Source organism: Chrysochloris asiatica, unplaced genomic scaffold (assembly GCF_000296735.1).
Source record: "Chrysochloris asiatica unplaced genomic scaffold, ChrAsi1.0 scaffold00025, whole genome shotgun sequence".
NCBI classification, from domain to species: domain Eukaryota; kingdom Metazoa; phylum Chordata; class Mammalia; order Afrosoricida; family Chrysochloridae; genus Chrysochloris; species Chrysochloris asiatica.
In genome coordinates, this window is record NW_006408543.1 from 10644259 (window position 1) to 10662119 (window position 17861).

General features: G+C 44.9%; 1 protein-coding gene across 1 annotated transcript in view; it reads right to left on the reverse strand.

Moving 5' to 3' along the window:
* CINP (cyclin-dependent kinase 2 interacting protein) overlaps nt 1-11371 on the reverse strand; it is a 15673-nt gene extending 4302 nt beyond the window's left edge. Inside the window, exons 1-3 of the mRNA XM_006839614.1 lie at nt 11365-11371; nt 7874-8042; nt 3058-3190 (exon numbers count right to left, since the gene is read on the reverse strand). Of these exons, the coding sequence (XP_006839677.1) occupies nt 3058-3190; nt 7874-8042; nt 11365-11371 (309 nt within the window). The remainder of the gene's footprint in view (nt 1-3057; nt 3191-7873; nt 8043-11364) is intronic.
* Nucleotides 11372-17861: the final 6490 nt, after the last annotated feature.

A 17861-nucleotide genomic window follows, 5' to 3' on the forward strand; every position in this document is an offset into this window, starting at 1 on the left:
CACACTGCTGGCCAACTAGGTCTTCACCCGGGTTCACAGAAGTCTATTGAACGTTGTAGGGCTTAGCTCACCGCTTCATTGCTGTTTTTCCCTCACTTCCCCTTATTGGTGTTGAGCATGGTTACCAATTGCAGCGTGTATTCCCATTGAGTCTTAGTCTTGGAAGGGGATTTGCACTGAGGGGACCTGACCACTTGCCTTGATCATATATGAGGTTCTTGATATTATCCCACACTGTTCTGGTCTTCAGTCAGTAGCGTCTAATGCATCAAATCAGTTCTTTTGAGATGGTCTCCAAATTCATGTGGGATATGTCCAAGGTCATATTTTGGTTCCTATGGACTTGTTTTAATTTTCTTCAGCTTCAAACTGTACTTGCATATGTGCAATTGATGGTTTGTTCCACAGTCTGCCCCTGGCCTTGTTTTGGCTGATGAGATGGAGCTTTCCACTGTCTCTCTTCACAGATGTCGTCAGTTTGAGTTCTGTGTATGCCATCTGGTGAGGTTCATGCATATAATCATTTATTGTTTAAAAAGTGCATTTTAATGAAGAGGTCATTGGTCTTGTGAAAGGCTATCATGCTCTCTCTGGCATCGTTTCTATCACCAAGGCTGTATTTCTAACTACTGACCTTTCCTCTTTGTTTCCAATATTTACATTCCAATCACCAGTAATTATCAATACCTGTTGATTACATATTTGATCAATTTCAGACTCAAGAAGTTGGTAGAATTCTTCTATTTCATCCTCACTGGCTTAGTGGTTGGTACATAAATGTGAATAACAGTGGTATTAACTGGTCTTCCTTGTAGGCATATGGATGTTGTCCTATCACAGACAGTACTGTACTTCAAGACAGATCTTGAAATGTCCTTTTTGACGATGAATGTAATGCCATTCCTCTTTAATTTGTCATTCCCACCATAGTAAACCATGTGATTGTCAAATTCAAAATGTCCAACACCAGTCCATTTCAGCTAGGATGGAGTCCTGGTGTGGCGCTGTAGGGTAAGCATTTCACCTTAAGGCCCGTTTGAATCACAAGGTCAGCGGTTCAAACTCAGTAGCCACTCCCCAGAAACACTATACAAAGTTGCTGTGAGTTGAAACCGACTGGACAGCACTTAACAACAGTGCCTAGGATACTGATCTTTATGAGTTCATTTTTGACAACTTCCAATTTTCCTAGATTCATACTTCATACATTCCAGGTTTCCATTAGAAATGGATGTTTGCAGCTCTTTCTCCTCATTTTGAGTTGTGCCCCACCAGCAAATGAAAGTCCCGAAAGCTTTACTCCATTCTTGTCATTATGGTCAACTCTACTTTGAGGAGGCAGCTCGTTCTGAGTGCCTTCCAACCTGAGGGGCTCATCTTCTGGCACGATTATCTGACAATGTTGCTCTCGAGTCACTTCTGACCCATAGTGACCCTGTATAGGGTTTCCGAGAAGCGGGCTGTGAGCTTGAACCGCTGACCTTGCAGTCCAGTGCATTTACCCACAGCATCACATAGAACTCCATATCTGGCAACATTCTGGTGTTCTTCATCATGTTTCAATATTTCATATTCTGGTGTTATCTGACAGTGTTCTACTGCTGTTCATAACGTTTTCAGTGGCTAAACATTCAGAAAAGTCTGCCTCTCCTTCTTCCGAGTTTGCCTTAGCCTGGAAGCCCAGCTGAAACCTGCCCACCGTGGGTGATCCTGACGGGATTTAAAATATGGTGGCATAACTTTCTGCATCCTAGCAATACACAAGCCACCACAGTACCAAAAACTGACAGTAAGGTGGTGAAGGAAGCATGTACTGTCTTATGTACCAGATCAGGGGTGGGCAAACGATGGCCCACCAGTCAGAGCAGCCCTATAATCGATTTTTCGTATGATTTGTGAGCAAAGAACAGTTTTACACTTTTGCGTTGCTGGAAAAAAGACAAATGAAGCTATTTTGTGACACGTGAAAATTACATGAAATTCTCATTTCCGTGTCCACTGACCATTTGACTGGCACACACCTTGTTTGCTCACGTATTGTGTGTGTGGCTTCAGTACTGTATCCCGCAGAGCTGAATAGCAGTAACGGAGGCTGTATGGTCCACTGAGCCCAGAATGTCTGCTTTCTGGCCCTTTGCTAGAACGTCTGCCAAGCCCCATGCAAACTGTGTCAGCCCACTGGGAAGGATGAGCTACTGAATATGTCATGGCAAGGCAAGGGGTGGATACGTCCAGAGTGGAAGCATAAAGTGCTTTGAGAAGCGAATCAGCCTTAGAGTCCAGTGACTCCCCTAGCAGGTGCCTCAGTTAGACCTGAAGGAGCAAGGGGTCAGATCAAAGTAAGAAAAGGGACCTATACTGAAGGCACAGGCCCGGAAGTTACCAAAAGTGTGTGTGGATTGAGCCACGTTCCGCCAGATACACAGGAGTCCTATCCTCTGGTACCTGTGAACAAGATCTTGTCTAGAAATAGGGTCTCTAAAGTTGGGACGAGGTGGGTCCCAATCAAGGAGGGGCAGAGTGAGATAGAAGGATGCCATGTGACGACGGAGGCAGGCAGACTGCAAGACACAGACTGCCGGAGACCGTCAGCAGCTGGGAGAGACTCTTCCTCAGAGCCTCAGGAAGAATCAACACCGCTGACACCTGATTTCTCACTGCTGGCTCCCAGACCTGGGAGACAACACATGTCTGTTCTTGAAAGCTCCCCACTTAGTGGTATTTTGTTAGTGCATACCTGGGTATGTTTGGCTCTATGGATCTGGGAGTGAGCAGCTTGGAGCGCAGGCCCCAAGGCAAAGCCTCGGATAGGAGGAGCAGAGGGTCTAAGACAGCATCCTGAGGAACATCAAGATTTATAAGGCAGCAAGAGGAAGAAAGACCAGCAGAGGCGGCTGAGGAGGGAGGAAAACAAACAGGAACTTTGAAGGCAGCAAGGGCCAGGAGAAGGAAGGCCTCATCAGCAGTGTCGAAGGCTGCTGAGCCATCACACAAACCCCAAGTATGCCCACTGGACTCAGAGACGAGGGCCTGGTGGCCAGGACCTTTGGATCTTACCAACCCATCCAAGGTGGCCTGCAACTCCTCACACAGCCGTTCCAGCTCCTTATTGTACTCAGGATATGTCGTCTTCCCTTCATTAGTCTCAGAAGCTGGGCTGCTGCTCTCTACTTCTATCTTGTCTTTACTCCTGGACAGAACAGGAACAATATGTACTCTGGAAGCTCACCTGCCTCGCTCCGTTATGATAAATCCTACAATGCTCAGTGTTCACAACATTACTTTAGACACTGTGTATTAGCGCTGCTCTTTTGTGTCATTATAATATACATCTACTCCTCAGTTACATACAAAATTAATGTATTCATGGGGTTCTCCTTTGTGTATTAGAATAAGTCAACTAATTCCTGCCATTATGTGGCATTCTTGGGGTTGGGTGCAGCACTGGTTCACAAAGATGTGGACCCTGGCCTCAAAGACTTGAACAGGTAAGACTGTGCTGTTTAAACTGAAGGCTGTGACCTTTAGGGCAGGAAATACATGTAATGGGACCACAATCAACATTAAAGAAAAACATTAGAGACAGACTTCCGGCAAGATGGCGGACTAGGCAGATGCACTACAACAAAGATACGAGAGGCCAAATGAAACAGACATAGGTGAAACTTCTGGCACCCTGAATTTCAGAGGAATGGTTACAGAATTGGGCTGAGTGCATGCTGGGAGGAGAAGCTGAGCAAGAACTGTGAGAGCCAGAGAGTGACTGGTAAGTGGCTGGCCAGACGTGATACAACCATCTTGGGAGCACCTTGGCAACAGAGAGTGGCCTAGTAGAGCAGATTAACACATGAGACAGGAAAGGTGTGAGTCAGACAGGAAAGGTGTGAGTCCTCGTTCCTCATGCTCCCCTGGTGACCAGAGACGCTGTTACCTCCCACCATCATCCACTCCCAGCTCAGGCCCTGCTCTCTAGGAGTTCCGAGCCATGTGGTTGGGAGCCACGCCAGTGTGAGGCGGTGATAACTGTGCTGTTTTTGGTGCCGGCATTCAGGTGAGCTCAGCTTCAGACCTACAGAACCCACAGAGCCACCAGGCCAGCATTTAACCAGTCACCCTGCCCCCAGCTGCCCTGTGGTCCTAACAAACACTGAAAGCAGCTCCATCAGGACCTCCATAAACTACTTCAGGAGTGACGGCCCTGAACATAGATGACACCAAGGCCCATAGGAACTCCATCTAGAGCCAGGAACTCTGCTACCACGCCCCTCCTATACCCACCTCGTGAGCTCCTTGGCTTGCAGGAGCCCCCCCGGAGTTTTCTCCTCTCCAGGTCCAACAACTAGACTATATTTTTGGTTTTGTTTAGGGTTTTAGTTTTACCTTTTCTTGTCTCACTGTTTTTGTTTGTTTAATCTTTCTCCTTCTTCTCTTTTCAGTCCCTTGAATTTTATTCTTTCTATTTCTTCTGTTTCTTATTTCCCCCCTTTTCATCTTTCTTTACTACTCTCTGGTCTTCTTGTTACTTTGTTCCCAATCCCTGGTTTTTCTGTTTTTGTTTTTCCTCTCTCTTCTTCCTTTTATTTCTTTTCTTCTATAGCTCCACTTTCCTGTCCACCTTCTCTTTTCATTACTTTTAAGGGTTGCTTTTTTCAAAAAAAAAAAAAAAATCCCTTTTATTTTCACTCTCATTTTTCTCTATTAGCTCCACTGCTCTGTCCATCCTATATCTTTAGTTATTTATTAGTTTTTTTCTGGTTGCTGCCTGTTTATATATATTTTTTCTCTTTATTATTTTCTCCTTTCATTGTTGTTGTTGTTGTTGCCGTCGAGTCGGTTCCGACCCATAGCGACCCTGTAGAGGGTTTCCAAGAAGCAGCTGGTGAGCTTGAACTGCTGACCTTGCAGTTCAAATGGCTTTGCAATCTGGTGCATTAATCCACAGTGCCACACCAGGACTCTTCATTGTTAGCTCATGATTTATTTCTTCTCCTCTGTTTTCTCCTGTGAGGGGGAGGGATTTTCTTTTTCCCCGCCCAGCAGGAGACTACCATCTTGCCCATGCAGCCTGCCACAACTGTATCCTCTGCAGCTTTGCCCACTGGGCAAGAGCCAGTGCTAGCTCCTATACCACCTGATCAACAACAGACAGCAGCCAACAGCAGTCAAACCCACCCTGAATTGAGGTGCACACTTCCATTTTCTAACTATGCCAACAATCACCAGTTAAAACAAATATGACAACCCCACAATGCTCTGGAAACAACAGACATTTCTAGCTCACACGAAGAAACAAAAGAATGGCTCTAACAAGTGACCAAGATGCAGAGCCAGAAAACATTTCTGAGGAAGACAAGGTCATGGAATTAACTAAAAAATAATTCAAAAGAGTGATAATTAGGTACTTTCAAAGGAGTGATAGAAATATCAAGCAAAGCAAGGCAAAAACAGTAAAAACTTTAGAAGAATGCAGGAAAACATTACAAGAACACGCAGACAAAATAAATGCAAATTTTGAAACAATACAAAATCAGCTAGTAGAAATCCAGAAGGTTAATACTAAGATCTCAGAAATGGGCAAGACATTGAAAGTGCAAAGGAGTACATGCGAAATGCAAATTAGTGAGCTTGAGGATAAATCAATCTCTCAATACTGGTATGCTAGAACACCCAGAAAAAAGGATTAAAAAAGCCAAAGGAAGCCTATGAGCTATGTGAAACACCATGAAAAGGAACAACTAATAAGTGAGTGGAATTCCAGAACAGGAAGAGACAGGATGAACTGAAAATCGGGAACCAGAGCTATCCATGTATAATGAAGTCAACGACAAAGAGTAAAGAGGGAATAGTGTGGTCACAGAACTTCCAAAAGGCAAGGAAGTCAAGTAGATTTCAAGATAAAAGAGATAGTTTTAAATAGGGAAAATGTTAATAAATTGCAGGGTACCCTCAAAGAAAATGAATACACCTGTACATCAAAATTCAAAAAAAGAGGAAAATCAAAAAGATTTAGTAAGCATTAATACAAGAGAATTGAACATACAAAGAAAATCCACAGACAAATTTAACTCAGTGCAGAAAATTAGGTGGAACAAAGAAAACAGCATCATCATCATCAAAACAAAACAAAACCCACATAGCATCAAAATTACCTATCAAAATTACAATGAATATAAATGGAGTAAATGCACCAGTCAAGAGACAGCGCAGAATGAGTAAGAAAACAGAACCCTTCAATATACTGTCTACAAAAGATATATATGTTAAAAAAAAATGGAGACAGCCTAAATGACCATCAGCAGAAGAATGGTTAAGTGTACTTTGGTATAGACACACAATGGACACTACCCAATGTTGAAGAACAGCAATGAGTCTGTGAAACAAACTCACAACATGGATGAACCTGGAGGACATTATGCTGAAGGAAATTAGTAAATCACAAAAAGACCAATATTGCATGAGACCAATGTTGTAAAAAGTTAAGAAAAGGTTTTCTGGATAAAACAATCAGTGATGATAAAGGAGAGGATGGTAGTAGTGGTGTGCCGTGGAGTCAGTTCCCACTCATAGCGACCCTGCATAGGGTTTCTGAGGCTGTAAATTTTTATGGGTGCAGAAAGACTCATCTTTCTCCCACAGAACTGCTGGTAGTTTCGAACTGCTAACCATGAGGTTAGCGGCCCAACTCGTAACCACTATGCTACCAGAGCTCCTTAGTAAAGGAGGGGAGAGGGAAAATTATTCATGGACTACAGGGTTGTTGTCGTTAAGTGCCATCTAGAGGGTTTTGACTCATAGTGATCCTGTATAGTTTCCAAGGAGCATCCTGCTAGTTTGAATAGCCGACCTTGCAGTTCAAACCAACTTTGCTGTTGAGTGCTTATCCTATGGCTCCATACCAGGACTACCAGGTAGACTCATGTTAACATGGGTGACAAGGCTGGCAATACACAACAAAGGAAGGTTAACAGAAGAAAGATGAAGGTAGCAGGAAACACAGGGAGGAATGCAATAGTTAAAGTGAATAGAGGTAATGCTGGAAGGGATTGCAATCATTGTCATGAAGCAAAGTATATGATTTATTGAATAAAAAACTGATGACCTGCTCTGTAAACCTTCACTCAATTCACAATTACAAGTTAAAAGAAAAATATCAGATTAAAACAGAATAGAATAAATCAGAGAGCATTGTAATTGGGGACATTCTTTCAGGTCAGGGCCACTGATAATTGAATTACATGTCATTTTCACATGTCACAAAACAGTCTTTTACTTCAACCATGTAAAAGTGCCAAACCTAGCCGTGGATCATACAAAATGGATTCGTATATGCTGCTTTACTGCTGTTGAGTAAGTTCCAACTCAAAGCAACCCTGTAGAGGGTTTTCGAGGAGCAGATGGTGAGTTTGTACCGCTGACCTTGCGGCCCAGTGCTTATCCTACAGTGCCACACCAGGACTCCGTATTTGCGTATACATACATATACATGTAAAGAATAAAGCAACTCCTCCAATTACATAGGCATTTGCTAACATGTTTCCCCTAATTCTTTCAAGAAATAAAATACATTACCGATCAGATGGAGTTTCCTTTACCTATCACTGCAACACCCATTCCTCCCTAAAGCTCCCTCCATCCAGTTTTATAAATGCAAAGAGATGTCACCATGAACAATATGTAGCATGATTTTGTGTTTTCAAATGTACATTATACAGTTTCTACAGCAGGTATCATTCCACCACTTGCTTTTTAAAATATTTTCTGTTTTAAATTATCCATGCTGATAAATAAATACACCCTTCCTAGACTCCCACAAAACGTCTGTCCCATCGTTAAAGGAGACACGCAGAGAGTTAGGAACTCTCTCCGTACTTACAATAAACTGATCTTCAGGTTGGCGATATTGTTTGCAGTAGCAAATCCCGAATCATTGAGTGATTCCCATTTCAAGATTAAATTATGCCAATCGGCTGCGTTGTCCTTGAGTTTTCTTGCACTGACAGGTAAGACAGGTTTTCTGGGAGTTGCTACTCCAAGGGCCTTTGCTGTTACAGAGTAAAAGAAGCATAATTATTATGAGACATCATATTTGGAAGTTGCCTTGAGCATTATGCTCTTTGAAGATCTATATGGAATCAAACTGACAACAGCACTGCGCACTATTAGGTAGGAACCTTAGGGCGCAGGTAGTTGATGTGAACGAGGAAGGACAACTCAGAAAATGAAGATTGTCATGTCACTGAATTACACCTGTGGAAACGGTGGCACTGCTGTTTTGCTATGCCTGCTCTCAAGGAGTCCTGGGGTGGCGCTGTGGGCTAAAGCATCAGACTGCAAAGTTGTTTGAACTGCAAGGGCGGTGGTTCAAGCTCACCAGCTGCTCCTTGGAAACCCTCTACAGGGTCGCTATGGGTCGGAATTGACTTGACAGCACTTAACAACAACAACAGCATTCTCAATAAAAGCCACAACAAAAATAAATTGTATATATATAAGAAAGGTTGAAGGGCAAATGTCTTTATCATTTTCAACAATAAAACTTTCCAATGGTGAAATAACTTGGGAGGAGATGGCAAGAATGATGTTGAAGCATGAAGATTGTGACCAATGTCATTGAGTTGTGTGTGTGCTCACAGCATAAAGTCTAACTTTGTCAAAGGCTGTTAGGAACCCAAGACCCAGAACAGCGGAATGATTGGGTCTGGACTCTGAAGACCACACTCCCTGGATGTGAATCCCAGGTCTGCCATTGCTAGCTACATGATGTGGACAAGTGTGTTAACTTCTTGAAGCCTTGATTTTGTCATCTCTAAAATGGGGAGTATGGTGGCTCCATATGACTAGCACTGGGTTGGCAGCCACAATGTCCATGGTTTGAGCCTACCAGCCGCTCTGTGAGAGAAAGATGAGGCTTTCAAGTGAAGATTTAAAGCCTGGGAAACTATACAGGGTTATTCATATATATCACAACACTTGTCAATTCCACACTTTCCAGGTATACAGTCTAGTGTTATCAACCACAGGAATCATGTTAGGAATGATCACCCCTAATCTTGCCAGATGTCCCAGACAGCTTCATCTTGGTTTTCCTTCACTCTTCCACTTACACAAATAGTAAATGTTGTTGCGTGGCTACAGTATGCCAGGCATGCAGGCTGAAGTGATTGAATAGAGTCATCTAAGATCATTGTGTGGAGGCGGATAATAAACAACTGAGTGATCAGGATCAGAGGACCTGTGTTAGGTGTTTCAATGTAGGTATTGAGTAGGTAGGTATATCACTTAGCCTGAGAACTGAGTGATGAGAAGCCAGAAAAGAAAGGTAGAGGCGACAGTATGTGTGGGGGCCCTTGTGTTAGAATGAGCATTGCGAATTTGAAAAGCAGAAAATGACAAATGTGGTTAGAAAAAATGGAAAGGGAGGATCATTCCCACTCCCTTAGTAGACAGGGTCAGCAAGGATGGGGAACTTAAAATACTGGCTACCCAAAATGGGGAGGGGAGGTGCTACAAAGGCAAGAAGTGACTTGCTTACAAGCTTTCAATAGGGAACCTAGTTCCAGAGGGTACGAGGAAAGGTAGAATTTCCACTGAGTGGTTTCCAACCTGTCTGGATGGGCTGATAAAAGGTGAGTAGGTTCAATAGAGAATGATTGCTCTCAGGTCTGACAGTGAGTGTTGGAAAGGTAAATGTAAATGTTTTATAACAAAAGGAGGGGAAGGGCTGATTTTGTAGTCCAGGAGTGGAGATCCCCGGAACCATCAAGGGAGAAAAGTAAAGTGCCGGACCCTGGACTGGGAGGCAGTGACACCAGGGATGGAGGCAGAGATGATGACATGAAGAGAAGGAGCGACTGGGGACTCTGGACTCAGGGAGGAAAAGGGGCTGTACGCTGGCAGCTGGGGGGCAAGCATGCGGGGTGTACCCTTTGGTTCTTTGATGATGCATGCAGGGTAGTATAATCATTGCAATGAAATGAAATACGATAGGATGAATGTAAAGATAATGTTCTCCCACATAAATTAACACATGATTCACAATAAAAACGTAAAAAAAAATTGGGGAGGGAAGATGTGGTTGACGAGGAGGAATGTGACATATACACATAAAATGAGGCCCATGAATTGCAGGTGAACTTGGGCAAGAAAAAACATGTGGTTTGATTATACCCACTCCATCACATTGATTCTGACTCTTACTGAGCCTATAGTACACGGTAGGACTGATCCCTAGGGTTTTCAAGGTGCTACCTTTTTAAGAAAGACAGCTTTATCTTTCACCCTTGGAGAGGCCAGTGGGTTTCAGCTGCTAACCAACACATGGGCACCATTGTACTTTATTCTAATACAATGGAAAGCGAGCAATGGGCTGTGAGTAGAAATATAACATGAACTGCTTACTGTTTTTTAAAGGTCACTTTAAATGGAAAAGTCACTCTTCCCGCCTGTGTAAGGGTTTGTCTCCCGCTAAGGAGGCTCCTTAAAGAGCCCTGTTAGCATATTGAGTTACGACCTGGACTGCTTACCACCAAGATCAGCAGTTCAAATCTACCAGCTGCTCCGCGGATGAAAGATCAGGCTTTCTGCTTCCATTAAGATTTACAGCCTCAGAAGCCCTATACAGGAGTCCTGGTGTGATGCCATAAGATAAGGACTCACCTCAAGGTCGGTGTGAACGGCAAAAACGTGGTTCAAACCCACCAGTTGCTCCTCTGAAACCCTATACAGGGTTGCTATGAGCAGAACAGACTCAATGGCACTGAACAAGAACAAAACCCTAGACAGGGTCGCTAGGAGTCAGAACTGACTCACACCACCACCACCAATGAGGGCTCCGTGAGGGCAAGGGCCACCTCTGATTCTTCCTTTGTCCCACATCAGGCACTTATTTAGGAACTGAAAACAGGACATGGTTTTTTATTTCAAGGAACTCACAGGCTAGTTGAGAAAGAGACTAGTAATCAGTCACAAGACAGGGCATAGTGAGGTAAGCATAGTACTAACAGCACAGACAAGTTATTTAACCCTTCTGAGCCGAGCCTTCCCCATTTACAAAATGTGGATGACAACAGAACTTCTTGGAGTTACTATGAAGCTCAAGTGAGCTGATGAGAATGTAAAGTCTGTAAAACGAAACTCGGCACAGCGGGAACAATGCACTACAGAGTGTACTTCTCAATGAGCGCACAGAAAAGGATTTCTGGGGAAGCAGAGCATGCAACGGACCCCCACCTGCTCTGTTAATGCTAACTTATAATGCAATTTGATAATCAGGAACTCAGCTAGCGCCTTTGCATACATCATCTCACTGCGACACTTGTAACATCCGCAGCCTCCCCGCCCAGTCAACTGTCCCGGCTCACGTACCTTCCATGTCACCTGAAGATATCCCTGGAATGAGACGCGAAGCCCCGCCCACGTCCGCAGGAAGCGCGTGACGTCACTTCCATCGCGCCAGTCGCCCGTTGTGGCTGGGCCGCTCTAGCCCTAGGCGGAGCCCGCTGCTGCACGGCGGTACCAACTCCGTTGCCAGGGAACGGGCTCCCGGCAGCCCCCGCGGCACTGAGTCCATCCCCGCCTCCTCCGGCCCCGCCGGGCGGACGACACCCGAGGGGCCGCCGCGGGAGGTGAGTCCGCTACGCCGCAGGCGGCCCTCCCACACCCCTACGCCCGACCCTGCACCCCTCCTTAGTCACCCCGCGTTCCGCCAGCTCACTCGGGTCAACCTTCCCTCGCTCAGCCCCTCAGGGCCTCCACTGCCCTTGCGCCCATTTCACCGGTTGGCGGACTCTTCGCGGAGTGTTTGGACGACCAAGTTGGATAACACAAGGGCGCGCTGAGCTTGCCTGACTTAGAGCTGGCGGTACCCGCAGGGAGCTAGGTCCCCCGGCACCATCCTCAGGTCCCGCGTCTCTCGTGCCTGGTCTCCCCTCCTGCGCCCGCGCTGTCCTCCCTTCTGCCCCACCCTGGCTGACCCCCGGGGTCCCCAGCTCCTAGCATCTTAGTCATTTGACTGACGTTGCCCCTGCATTTTCCCAACCCCCAGGCTTCACATCTGCCCACCATCGCCTGGCACCAGGCTTTGCCACGTACGTACCTAATCGTTGATGTTAAGTGCCGTGGAGTCGGTTGCGACTCTGCGACTCCGGTGTAGGGTTTCCGACGAGCGGCTGGTGGGTTTGAACCGCCAAGCCTGTGGTTAGCAGTCCGGTGCTTATCCTACAGCGCCACACTAGGAGTCGGCCCCACCCTGGCCTGGTCCGGAGGTTCCTGGGTTCTTAGCACCTTCCTCTTTTGATTGACATTGCCCTGCACCCTCCCAGCCCCCACATCTGCCCACCAAGCCTAGCACCAGTGTTTGTTAATGGATAAATTGGACCCCTTCCCCCACCCCCGCTCCCCGGTTGGACCTGGCTCACTGAGCTTGAGTTTCCTCTGTAAAATGGAGATGATCATTGTTCCACCGTTAGGTTGGTGGGAGGATTCAGTCAGTGCTTGGAAGGTGCTTAGCACCAGTGTTTTTGTTGTTGTCTCACATGCCCACTAATAGCGACCCTATGCGCAACAGAAGAACACCGACATCTTTATCACCGTTATGTTAGAACCTATTGTTGGCAGCCACTGTGTTAGTCCCTGGTCGTTTTTACGGACTCTCTAGTTTACCAGGCATGAATGTGCCTCTCCAGAGAGTTTAAACCAGAAAACCAAACCTACTGTCATCAAATTAGGTCGGACTCATAAAGACATTATATAGGGTTTCCAAGACTAAGTCCTGGTGTGGCGTTGTGGGTTAATGCGCTGGACCACAAAGTCGGCTTGATCCACAAGGTCGAGATGAGTTGGGACCAACTCTTGGCACTTAATAACAACAATAGCTATTTATAGGAGCAGACAGCTTCAGCTTTCCCATGGAGCGCTGTTGAGCTTGAGCGTTAATGGTACCTCTGTCTGTGTGTCTGTACTGGTCTTCCCAGACTCCAGAAAGTATAGATTAGAAGGCAAAGACCACAGAGAATCCACGGAAGGAGAGAGGAAACAAAAGATGAAGGGGACTGTGTGGTGCTGCCTGTCGTCAGTATCTAGCGATGCTATACCAGAAATAGCACATGCCATGGTTTTACCAGCTGGAAATTTATTCTCCCACGGTGTGGGAGGCTAGAAGTCCAGATTCAGAGCTCCAGCTCTGGAGAGAGGTCTCTGTCTCCTTGCAGCATCTGTAGACCCAGCATTCATTGGAGAGTTCCTTAGGTCTTGGTCTGGATCTAGGAGCTTCACAGTGCGGGGGTCCCAGGTCCAAAAGACTCACTCCCCCACTGCCCCTTCTTTCTTGGTGGGTGTGTCAGTACCATTGAGTCGGTTCTGACTCATAGCAACCCAATATAGGGTTTCGAAGGATCGGCTGCTCACTTCTCTCTCCATTTCTGTCTCAAAAGAGATTGGCTCAAAATACCTACTCCTGTAGATTGCATCTGACCTCATTAACACCATAGAATAAATATACATTGGATCATTACATCAGATCAGATCATATTATGGAGGGAATAACTATATACTAAACCGCTGAGAAGCCTAGCCTAGCCAAGTTGACAACAAATTTTGAGTTGGAATGTGACAAAAAAACTGTTACTTGGAATTCTGTCTGAGGCCATCTGTGTGACCGATATCTGGGAGAGGAGAAGTAAGTGGGTCTTAAAGCAGCCCTGGTGGCACAGTGGTTAAGCACTCAGCTGCTAACTGAAAGGTTGCTGGTTTGAACCCACATGTGACTCCATGGGAGAAAAATGTGGCGGCCTGCATCTGTAAACATTACAGCCTTGGAAACAGTATGAGGCAGTTGTCTTCTGTCCTATTAAAGTCACTGTGATGGTTTGGTTTTCGTTGGCTTGGTTGGTTTCTCAGGGAAACAAAGAAGAGAGGAGGGGGATATTGCTCTGCAGAGAGGGAAGTGTCATCGTGTGTGTTCAGGGACCTTGGGCTCCTTGGGTCTGGAACCCAGAGCATTTGGATGGAAGGAGGGGCCTGAGATGAAGCGAGAGAAGCCAGTTGTCAGAAGGTCTAACTTCCGTGTTTGTGTCAGGCCTGTGAGCACCAGCTAGCCAGCAGGGCTGGGAGCTGTGTAGCGACAGCCCTTCATGTGGGAGACAAACAACCGCCACAGCCCCACCATGTTCAGCCTTAGACTTTTTAATTTAACACAAGAATGAATACTTGTTGTCTCACTTTAAAAATAGATTGCACAGTACGAACACTTAATTGTCTGTTCATGGAGATTTGGAGAGAAGCCTTGAATGATTAGTGTTGTCAGAGTCCTTGTCCTGCTAAGTGGATGATTTAGACTCTGCATTAAAGAAAGTGACAGTTGGGTGCTATCAGTGGGCAATGAAGACCAGCTGCTGGCTTGCAGGTTTGCGGGCTCGATGGCACAAATGAGGCAGGAGCATCTGGACTTGAAGAATAGCGGGTTTTTATGTTGTTTGTTTTTTTAACTGCAATATTCTTGACAAGGGAAGGATTCTTGAATTTAAAGAGCAGATGAAGAATGTGATTTTGCAGTAACACCTGAAGTTAGCATTTTACTTATTCATTCAACAAACACTGAGCTTCTACTCTGACCCAAAGATTTTGATAGCTACTGGGAGTTCCATAAGTTTTGGTGGTGTAGCGGCAAAGTACTCAGCTGCAAACCAAATGGTCAGCGGTTCAAACCTCCCGGTCACTCTGAGGGAGAAAGATTACAGCTTTGCTTTGGAAACCCTATGTATGGGGCAGCTCTACTTTGTCCTTTAGGGTCAGTATAAGTTGGAATCGATTCTTCGGCAACGGATTTGGTGTAGTTTGGGTTTGAGAGTTACATTGGTAAGCAAGAGAGGCTGTGTTGGTTACACTCTCATGGGCGAAATGGTTATTAAACTGCTTAGCAAATGAAGTAATTAGAGGTTGTGATCACTGTTAGGAAGGCTATAAACCAGATAATACAACAGATGAGGGGCTTGTGGGATGCTTGAAGTAGTAATCTGGTCAAGGAAAGCCTTTCGACATTTCGGATGTTTAAATTGAGATTCCAGTTATATGGGATGAGGTACTGATGGTTCCTGGCAGAACAGTTCTCAGTCTTCAGGGGGGGAAAGCCCGTCAGGGGGACGAGGGTGTGGAGGAAAAATGGGACTAGGGTGGAGGGGAGACGCACTGGGAGCCAGGGAAGGAGTCAGACAACACAGGACCTTCAAGGCCTAGGTGAGTGGTGGAGGCATTTGTCTTTTGTCCTCCAAGCACTGGGGAGCCGCTGAAGTAGAGTGAATGGTGTGGTCTGATTTCCTCTAAGAGAGTTTTTAAAAACCCTTTTGGTAGCAGCTGTATTGAGATGTCTTTCACATACATAGCATACAGGTCACCCATTTAGAGTGGTTTCAGTGACTTTGAGTACGTTCACACTCTTGTATAATTCCAAACATTTCCATCAGCCCCAGTTGTAGTCTCTCCATTCTGGCCCAGCAGCCCTATACCACCAACAACGTACTTATACTTCTTGTCTCTACAGGTTAACCTTTTCTGGACATTCCATATCTCAGTGCATGATACAGTTTGTGCCTTCTTCCACTTAGCATTAGGTTTTCACGGTTCACCCAAGTTACCACATGAATCAGTACTTCATCCATTTTAATCACCAAATAATATTCCTCTAGTGGTGCTGTGCGTTAATGCGCTGGACTGCAAAGTCGGTTTGCACCATGAGGTTGGTGGTTCAAGCTTACCATCTGCTCCTCGGAAACCTTATACGGGGTTACTATGGATCAGAACGGACTGCACTTAACAACAACAACTACAACATTCCTTTGAATGGAATGTGGAATACCTCATCTTATTTGTCCGTTCATAAGTCCAGTGGCCTTTGAGTTGTTTCTTGTCTTGGCCATTCCGAGTCATGCACTGCCAACATTTGTGTGCAGGTGTTTGTGTGGGTGTATGTTGTCATCTCTCTGCAGTGTTTACCTCGAAGTAGGATTTCTAGGTCATATGGTAACTGTGTTACCCTTGCTAAGGAACTGCCAGACTGTTTTCAGAGTGGTGGTGTGGGACCCTAAGAAGAAAACTCCATTAGGCTAAAGCACGTCTCCCTGTTTCAGGAATGTGCCTGGTCAGTTAGTACCAGACGGAGATGACCCCCTTCCCCTACGAGCCATAAAAGTAGAGATAAACTCTCCTGACAAACCCAAGGCTAGATAATGTATGTTTTCCTTACCCTAATTAAACTGTCCTAGCATAACAAACGCCTTCCTTACCCTAATGAAGCTATCCTAGCTATAGGTAGTGGCCAATCGAATTGTGTAAACTCGTACCTTACTATGTGTAAACCAATCCTAGAGAAGTTAGGTAGAAGACCCCCGAATCTGTTTGTAAAAATCTATAAAAACCCCCGCTATCAGAAAGCTCGGGGCTCTATCCCTATTCCGCTGCATTGGTTAAGGGTAGAGACCTGGCTCGAGCTTGAATAAAGCAACCCTTGTGCACTTGCATCGGCTTCTGCATCGACTCCTCAGATGGTTTTTGGGGACCCTGAACACTGGGCATAACAGTGGCACCTTGTTACATTGTCACTTGCAGGGTGTGTGGGCTCCAGTTTCTCCACATCCTCAGCAACACCTGCTCCTGTCATCTGGCTGCTCCGGTCTCGCCATCCCAGTGGGTGTGAGGTTGTATGCCATTGTGGTTGGGTTGTGCACTTACTTCTCTGATGGCTAGCGACGTGGAGCATTGTTTCATGTGCTTGTTGGTCATTTGTATACTTTCTTGGGAGAAATGTCTGTTCAGAATCTCTGTCTACTTTTAAATTGGGTATTTGTTCTCTCTTTTTTTTTTTAGGTTTTGATTTTCTGTTTTTTGGAGTTGTTGGCTAGATTGTTCTGATTGAACCATCAGAATAATTATGATTGAAATGCTTTGCACATAACTTTTTACAACATTGGTCTCAACAATATTTGTCCTTTCATAATTGATTAATTTCTCTCAGCATAATGTCCTCCAGGTTTATCCACGTTGTGAGGTGTTTCCTAGATTCATTGCCATTCTTCAACATTTTGTAGCATTCCATTGTGTGTATGTATCAAGGTTTGTTTAACTGTTCCTCTGTTGATGGACATTTAAGCTGTCTCTGTCCTTTTGATGTATTTCTTGGAAATTGCATATCAAAGGATCCTGTTTGCTTATCCATTCTGCTTGGTCTTTTGACTGGTGCATTGATACATTTACATTTATTGTAATTATCAGTGACTATCAGTTGAATGCAGTTGTTTTGCTGTGTGTGGGGGGGGGCGTGCTGCTAGTTTCCTCGTAGTTTTATGTGCTGAGTTAATTTTGTTTGTAGGTTTTCATTTTCATGTTTATTATCTTGTTGTTGTTGCTAGGTTCCATCAAGTTGGTTCTGACTCTTAGTGACCCCACAGTAGGGTTTCCAAGGAGATACTGGTGAATTTCAACTGCCTACCTTGTGGTTCAAACCAACTTTTCAGTCTAGCGCATTAACCCACAGCACCACATCAGGACTCGTTCTGTTGTGTTATGTTTACCAAATCTTTTTCATTTTCCTCTTCATTTTGATGTGCGAGTGTATTAATTTTCAGAGTAAAATACAGATTACCCTGTAATTTATTAAAAAATTTTTCCTTTTTAAAACAATTTATCTTCAAATCTACTTGACTTGTTATTTGGAAGTTGTATATCAACACTATTCCCTCTTTTTGCTTTGTACTTGACTTCATTATAAATTGATGTCTCTGGTTCCCTGTTTTCATTCTTATAGGTTTGTTTCACATTGTTGTTGTTAAGTGCCATTGACCCATAGCAGCTCTGTATAGGGTTTCTGAAGA